Below are 8834 nucleotides of genomic sequence, written 5' to 3' on the forward strand. Positions count from 1 at the left end.
GACAAAGATACTTGATTTCTTGAAAAAAAAAAATCATCTTTTTAAGTAAAATTATATGTTTAGTTAGAAAATAGGAAAAAATATTTAAAAAAATACAAAAAAAGCTAGCAATAATTATGCCAAACGTCCTTGATAATTTTTGAACGAGTTATGCCAAACGTCCCTGATGTCTTGGGCCAATTATGCCAAACGTCCTTCATGAAAACCCGTTATGACAAATGTCCATTATGCCAAATGGGGTACACCCGCGGAAAACGATTGAACGATCATTCGACGTCGAGTCGTGCTCGTGGTTAGACGTTTTTTCTCTATTGCTCGTCGATAGCGTATTCCAAGCCTTTTATCTCAACCGGAACAATGGACTCGTCCGTTGTGTGATTGCTGCGATCTGCAGAATTCTATTGTGTGCGCGAAGTGAGGTTATACCCGGATACCACGTTTGGTGGAAAGATGGAGAAAAGAGTGCGAGTTAACACGTTGAAGGTTACCTTCAAACGTGGTTCTAAGGAACCTACGGACGCGGAAATGTTCCAGTTTTGCCGGGAACAGCATTTCAAGCCGGAAGAAATCTACTCGGTCCACAAGGACAAGGAGTTGGGAGCCATCATGATCAAGCTCAAAAATGAGAATTTGATGCGTGCGGCCATCCAGGCCCTGCAGCCGGTACTGAACTTCAGCTACTCGGACGGAACAACCACGGAGGTAACAGTTTCGGATGCGGACAACTCTTTCAAGTACGTGCGGGTCTTCAATCTTCCCCCAGAGATTGACGACAAGGAAATCTATCAGGCGTTGTCGCAATACGGCACTGTCCGGCAGCAGGTCCGGGAAAGGTACCATCAAGATACCGGGTTCCCGGTGTTTTCTACAGTTCGCGGACTGTACATGGAGATCAGCAAGGAGATACCCCCACAGATCCGGATCCGACACTTCCAAGCCAGAATTTATTATGATGGTCTTGTTAACAAGTGCTTCATTTGCCGGAGCCCCGATCACGTGAAGCAGAACTGTCCCCGACGAGCAGCACCAGTTACCAAGACCCCAGCGCAAGGACGGCTGTACAGCGATGTGGCCGCGGTGAAGTCTCTGCTGCCGGGTTTTCTGAACCGGCCGTTATCGGAAACAGATTCCTGCCAGATGACGCCCCTTGGCAAGCCAGTCGGCGGGAAGCAGTCTCCCCCAGACAAGCCGGAAGTGCCAGTTGAACCAATGGAAGCAGCAATGGAGCAGAGTGAAGGTCTGACATCCCCACCGTCAGCTCTGCAAGTTCAACTCGTGGAGTCGCCCGTCTTTCGTCCTAATTTGGAACCTGAAGGGACACCAGACCAAGGCAAACAACCGGATCAAGAAGGGAAGTGGCAGCTTCAAGGTCGGAAGGGACGTTCGAAGAAGCGACCGGAGTCGTTTTCGCCTGGAGCAGATACCTCGAAGAAGTTGCTGAGGTCGCAGTCACTTCGCTCGCGGAGTAGGAGTCAGCGCCGTCATCCTAAGGGAGTTCCGGAGACAAGCGAGCCGCAGGGAGCGCTTTCGACGTCTGATGGACAATCGGACGACCAGATCTTCAAAAAACCACTACCACCACCATCCCCATCCCCTGAACAACAGAAGTAAGTTTAATTTTTATCCTAAAATGACCTTCTCGAAGAAAATTGCCACCATTAATCTAAATAGTATTAAGACAGAAGTCAACAAATCACTGCTTAGGGATTTCGTTCAGAACGAAGATCTTGATTTTATATTCCTTCAAGAAGTTTTATTCGAAGATTTTTCATTCCTCGGAGCTTACCGAGCTTTTGTGAACATAAGCGAGCATGACAAGGGAACTGCCATTCTTGTGAGAAAGAATCAGGAATTTCGGAACATTATTTATGATCCTAGTGGACGTATTCTGTCCATTGTCTGTGACGATATCAATCTTGTCAATGTTTATGCTCACTCCGGGACCAACAAAAAACGCGAACGGGACGACCTGTTCAGGGATGAGATCACGCCGCACGTGATCAAGGGGAACTGCTCACACACTGTCATTGGGGGGGACTTCAACTGTGTCCTTAACAAACGTGACAGTCGGAGCACCTCCGCGAACTTGTGCCAGGGATTGAAAGATTTGACGACCTCGATGCATCTCAAAGATGTGGCGAATGTGCGTAATGGATCGAATGTCGAATTCACGTTCCATCGCGCTGGATCGGCATCACGGCTAGATCGGTTTTACGTTTCGGCTCAGTTTCTGGACAAAGTTGTTGAAATTCGAACGGTTCCGGTTGCCTTCTCGGACCATTCAGCAGTAGTGATGAAGTTTTTGGTCGACCAGTCTGCGCTTTGTCAACGCGGGCGAGGATACTGGAAACTCAACAGCAGTCTTCTCAACAAGGACGATATCTCGTGTAGATACGTCGTCGACTTCTACCAGCTCAAGGATCGTGAGATTTACACTAGAAACAGAAGCACTTGGTGGAACACGGTAGTCAAGCCTAAGACTCAGTTTTTCTTCAAGAATGAGAGCAGGATCTTCAATTGCCGCATCAACTCTGCGAAGAGCGAACTATATGCCAAGATGTACGACCTTGCGGCGGAAAGGCGAAATGGAGCTGACAACAGGACACAACTTCAAGAAGTAAAATCGGAGCTGATGAGGATGGAGTTGGATCGTTTGAAGTTCTATGGGTCGAGATTTCCCCAAACTTCGATGCTAGAAGGAGAAAAATTGAGTGTCTTCCATGTTTCTAACCAGATGCACAAGGGTTGCGACGGCAGCCAGTTCCAGTTGCGAGACGGAGATGATTTGATTACGGATTCGAAACGTTTGAAGAAGAAGATCGAGGACTTCTTTACGGGAACTTTTCAGGCGGAAGATTCAGCAAGCTTAGAAAGCTCAGTGGAAGCTCTCAGGGATGTGTCTAACTCTTTGGACTTGCAGCAGCAACAAGAACTCGTAAGGCCGATAGATGAAGCGGAACTCAAGGCTGTGGTCGCTGGTGCGGCCAAAAAGAAGTCACCTGGACCGGACGGAATATCCTACGAATTTTACTCCGTGTATTTTGAGATGTTAAAGAACGACATGTTGGAACTGTTCAACCGTTATCTGGATGGATCATTGAAGCCGCCAAAGGAATTCACTGCTGGAATAATCACTCTCATTCCAAAAGTGAACCAAGCAGATAATCTAAACGAATTCAGACCAATATCGATGCTCAACACGGACTACAAGATCTTTACAAAGATTCTGGCGAACCGGCTCCACGCTGTGGTTGGAGATTTGCTGGGTACTGGACAGGTAGCTTGCACGGTCAACCAATCGTGCTCCACCAACTTGATTGATGTGAGAACTATCATCGCCAAGGCTGCGGAATCAAAACGTTTCAAAGGTTTCCTACTGAGTGTGGATTTGGAGAAAGCTTTCGACAAGGTGAATCATGTCTTCTTGTGGAAAGTGTTGGAGAAATTTGGTGTCCCTGAGCGGTTCATCAACTGCATCAAGAACCTGTACGAAAGTGCAACATCACGGATCATCTTTAATGGAATTCTCACATCGGACGTGAAGATCGGAAGCTCTGTACGCCAAGGATGCCCTCTGAGCATGGTGCTGTTTGTGCTGTATATTGAAGGATTGGTGCGGAAATTATCGGCGAACATCCGGGGAGTTTTACTGTCTGGAAAGTTCATTCGGGTGTTGGCGTACGCGGACGACTTGGTGATACTCATCAGGGATGACGCAGAGTTCGATTTGGTGCTCCAAATTATCAACTCCTTCGCTGAAGCATCCTGCATTAGGCTCAACCGGGCCAAATCAGCATTTATTCGTATCAACAACGCGAAAGGTGGTCCACAACAATTCAGGGAGGCAGACGAGATCAAGATCCTCGGAGTTATATTCACCGAAAGGTGGTCCGCAATCGTCAAACGGAATTTTGATAAGCTACTTGGAGACATTCAGTTCCGTTTGTCGAAACATCGGACCCGTAACCTAAATTTGATCGAACGGACGTGGCTACTGAACGTTTTCGTGCTGTCGAAGTTGTGGTACATTTGTCAAGTGTTCCCACCAGACAATGTGCACATCGCAAAACTCCGGAAGATTGCTGGGCAGTTCATCTGGGGGCCGAGGCAGATCTTCAAGACTGAGAGGAAGCAACTTTATCTGGACTACGAGCAAGGAGGGATCAAGCTGGTTGACCCCGAAGCGAAGGCGAAGGCACTTTTCATCAAGACCATTCTGTATGGGACTGGCAACAACCAGGTAGAAGACACAACTTTGCTAAATTTTTCAAAAAAACAAGCGCTGAGCCGAAACACCAGAGAGTGGCTAGAATTAGCAGTATCACTCAAACCGAATCCAATGTCAACATCCGTGCAAACTCTGTACAGGCACTTCATCAACGAAAATCGGACAACACCCAAGGTGGAGGAACGATTTCCAGCTTTGAATTGGAACCAGCTGTGGGAAAATCTCGGACAAAGCTTCCTGAGTAGTGAGTGCCGCTCTCAGATGTTTTTGCTGTACAACGATCTGGTGATCTCGAAGGAAAAACTGGTCAAGTACAACATAGGACGGCTGCAAGATGATCTGTGTGAGTGGTGTGGAGTCCCGGAGAGCAACGAGCATAAAATCAAGCATTGTGTAAAGACGGAAGAAATCTGGCAGTGGCTTAGAAGAACGTTGACTGATCGTTTGGGGATCTGTGGAGATCCAGAGGATGTACTGACTAGGCAAATTAACGGAAGGAATCAGAAGGAAAAAGCAGGACTGTGGTTGACAATGTTTGTGATGTCGTACATAGTTAAAAAGTATCCCAAAACCAGTTTGTATTGCGTTCAAAAAGGAATTAGGGACAGTAGATGGAATAATCGCACGTATTTCAAGCATTGTTTTGGCAGTGAGCTCAATGTTTGTTAGTGTATTAGGAGAACCCACGGTTGCACCGTGGAGACCCGGGGCCCCCCTGACCACAAGTCACTTCTGAGTGGAACAGGGACCACCCCCCGGGCTCCCATGGCGACCTTGGAAAAGCTGTAGAACAAATGTAAAGGATTGTACAAATGTAGAAATAAAAACTTGTAAAAACCCAAAAAAAAAAAAAAAAAAAAAAAAAAAAAAAAAAAAAAAAAAAAAAAAAAAAAAAAAAAAAAAGGATAATCGATTGTTCCACAAAGTTGTAGATTATTAAATTACCAATGCGAATCTTACTTTAGAGAATATTTGGAAATAAGTAGCGAACCCTTGGACCATCCCTCTACTTTTGGCACCGCCCTCTTTTTTGACGATTTTCTAAAAAACTTTTTTTTTTCTTTTAATCATAACTTTGCAAGTACTTAAGCAATAGACTTTCTACAGGTTGCATTTTATAGAAAACTATCCAAGGAATTCGATAAAAAAAAATTTGAACCCTTAAATGCCATCTAATATTATAATTTAATCAGGGTGACAACTCAATTCCCATTTTCAAATTCCCGACTTTTTCCCGACTTTTCCAGAAACTCAAACAATAGACATTTCTTATCTAAAGAATGATTTGAAACAAAAAACTCTTTAAAAATAGTCGCTATCAACCATCGAAGAAAAATTTTAATGAATTATAACAAATCAAACTGTTGACCATTTTCTTAAAATCAAAACATAATTATTTTTGTTCAGTTGGTTAAAAATGATTTTATCAAAGTTCCGTTTTTAATTTTGTGGTTTTTTATGTTGGATTTTTTAATCAATTTTGATTTAAATAGTTGTCAGTATAAAACAGTTTTGATTTTTTTCAATGAAAAATTCAGTTTGGTAAGTTCGATGTTTCACCACTTTTTTATGCGAAACAAGCTAAACCCGACAAACTTCGTCTTGTTTTTTTTCGTTTGTTGACGTTTTTGGCTTGTTTGCTTACTCAGCCTCCTGTGATCAAAATATGTTTTTACGTAATTTTTCCCATGCAATCTGCAAATTTTCCAAAATCGATTCTAGAGTGGCCAAAGTTGTCACTTTTTGGCGTAAGAACCTTCCTTGGACTTATAAGAACCCAAATCAACAAAGAGCACCTCGATCCGACGTTCCGTATTGAACTGATTCACGTTCGAACAAAACCGTCGAAATTTTTTATATATATAAGTATTTAAAGAGACAAATTCTTTAAATCCATTTGCAATAACTTAAATCAAAAATTTCTTGATTTTTTTTGCAATTTCAATATTTTTCCTGTTTTCAAAACAAAAATAACCTTTTTTCCATTGTTTCATTCAGAACGAACAACGATTGGATTTTATTCGATATTTAAGTTTCTTGATAACTAAAATCAAGCTTTAGCTATAGTTTTTTACCCATGCTCACAGAAAGTTCAAGAGAAACATTTATAAAAAAGATATTGGAAATTACTATATGAATTTAGTTAAACAATAAAAAAAATTTACCACAGAAAAACTCATATGATAAAATGAAACAGAATGAAGACATGACACTGGCCATAATCGTTAAAATTAGGCTTATTTATCTTAGTTTTTGTTTACTTTGTTGTTGTTTTAAGATAGATGTTAACTAATGATTGATATACAAAAATAATAAAAATCTTTTGCTTAATAAAAATTATCATGAATATCTGTCCATCAAATATTTATTAGGAATTTTAATGTCTTAAATAACCGCTACATTCTCAAATAGATTGAAATAGTGAAAGGAACCTTAAATTTAATGTAAGTTCCTAAGGAAGAATTGAGTGAATTTAAATTAAAATTGTACAAAATATTTAAAAAAAATCAAGATTTCGAAAATAATTTTCAAAAGAATATGCTTGGGATTCCCGACTTTTCCAGACTTTTTGACAAAAAATCACAAATTCCAGACTTTTTTCCGATTTTTTGCGAATTTTGGCGAATTCCCGACTTTTTCCCGACTTTCCCGATTTCCCGACTTGAGTGGCCACCCTGTTTAATGTTTTCAGTTTTGACCAATTTCTTATAATTTTATTTGTTTTATTTTATCACCATCGTGTTCCCCGGACAATTTTACATAATAATCAATGTAGACCTCAAACTAAAATAAACTATTGGCAAAATACAGCGATTTTACTAAAAAAAGTATGATTTTACGTAGCACTCGGAAGTACATGGTGTACTTTTCAACAAAAAGGGATGAATCCTGCATAGTTCGGTATTGAATGTTTGGCTCTTTTGAAATGTTAGTCTTGATTTGAAAATTTTGAAAATAATGTTTTCGAAAAGATCGGAAAATTTCACAAATGTTTCATATAATAACATTGAAAATCGGACCATTAGTTGCTGAGATATCGACATGGGAGCAGCTGTGGCTGAATGGTTACAGTGTTTGCTTTGTAAGCGAATGGTTCTGGGTTCGATTCCCATCTGCTCCCATCGAGAAAGTTAAGGACATAGAAATACTTGAAATGCTGAATATAAACGAAAAATCAAAGTCGCCGAAGCGGGGTTCGAACCCCCGTCCTTTGGATTGGTAAGCAAAAATGCTAACCACTAGGCCATGGCGACTTGGTGAGCATAGACTGGAATTAGGAATACTGTTACAACCAACCTGCAACGCCTTTCGAGGTGTATCCTAGGGTTCTACCTCTCCTACTAACATTGAGTCCAAAACCTCCCTACAAACATCTATACCACTAAGGTGACGTAGGGGTCCTTGCGCACTTTAGATAGGTGTTTACTAACGATCCTTCATATCCCTGAGGATAGCTTGGACCCGGCCTGGACCCCCTTATGCCCTGGGCTGTATTACACACTCATCAAAAGATTTAGACATGGTATCTCCCGTGTTGGATTATTGTTCCGGATGAGGGTCTAACACAACCAGACCAAACAGAGGGATAAGCGTTGTGGAGCCTTCCGGTGGTGGGGCGTCCTCCAAATGCTAATGCTAATGCTAATTAGTTGCTGAGATATCGACATTAAAAAATGGTGAGCTGTTTGGGTGAGACTTAGAAAACATCAATTTTCCTGTTTTTAAACCTTTGCATTGCAATATCTCAGCAACTAAAGGTCGTATCAACAAAGTCCGAAGATGCAAAATATAGAGAATTTTCTCAGCTCTTCAAAAATATTTTTTCCAAAAGTGTGCAAACATGTGCACTAATTTAAAAAAATGAAAAACTGCGACTATTTTCAAAAAAGTCACCTAAATATGGATTTAACTTGAAAACGGTGCACTTTATCAAAATTTTACTAAAGTACTTTTTGATTGCAAATTTGATTTTACATCGAAATTTGAAGTTGAAAAAATTTTGCGACCAATATTTCGATTTTTTGAAAAAATCAGTATTGATTAAAAAAATCATAACTCGGTCAATGATTTTTTGCACAACCTGGAAATTTCTGAAAAGTTGGCATTTTATGTCCTCTAAAACATATCAAAAAATAAAAAAAATAAAAATAGTGTTTTTTTGCAAATCAAGTTTTAGTGATAAAAAGTTAAAAAAAAAATCACCAATTTTTTTTTACCGTGTATCATTTTTTTCCAGTGTAGTCCGTATCCATACCTACAACTTTGCCGAAGACACCAAATCGATCAAAAAATTCCTTCAAAAGATACAGATTTTTGAATTTTCATACATCATTTTTGTATGGACAGCTGCGAAATTTGTATGGAAAATTATATGGACAAACTAATGATGCAAAATGGCTTCTTTGGGCATACCGAAGGCACCAAAAAAGTTTCAGTCGGATTAAAAAATACAAAAAAAAAATCGAATGACCGAAATCCTAGAGAACTGCTCATATGTGAGAAACTTATTTCGGATTTGAATTCATAGGACAAAGTGCAGCACAAAATCAAACTTTTTTCAGTAAAATCGCTGTATCTCGCCAGTAGTTAATTTTAGTTTGAGGTC

At 40.6% G+C, this 8834-nt stretch overlaps 1 protein-coding gene across 1 annotated transcript; it reads left to right on the forward strand.

Moving 5' to 3' along the window:
- Nucleotides 1–273: 273 nt before the first annotated feature.
- LOC120413738 (uncharacterized) lies at nt 274–1614 on the forward strand. Its single transcript, XM_039574664.2, has 2 exons — nt 274–1237; nt 1268–1614. The coding sequence occupies exons 1-2, from the start codon at nt 451–453 to the stop codon at nt 1609–1611; spliced, it is 1131 nt and encodes a 376-aa protein (XP_039430598.1). The 5' UTR covers nt 274–450; the 3' UTR covers nt 1612–1614.
- Nucleotides 1615–8834: the final 7220 nt, after the last annotated feature.

Source organism: Culex pipiens, chromosome 1 (genome assembly GCF_016801865.2).
Source record: "Culex pipiens pallens isolate TS chromosome 1, TS_CPP_V2, whole genome shotgun sequence".
Lineage (NCBI taxonomy): Eukaryota > Metazoa > Arthropoda > Insecta > Diptera > Culicidae > Culex > Culex pipiens.

Coding starts and splice junctions, on each gene's coding strand:
- LOC120413738 (XM_039574664.2), top strand. CDS start 451: ATGGAGAAAAGAGTGCGAGTTAACACGTTGAAGGTTACCTTCAAACGT. Junction 1,238..1,267: donor AGCAATGGAGCAGAGTGAAG/GTCTGACATCCC, acceptor CAGCTCTGCAAG/TTCAACTCGTGGAGTCGCCC.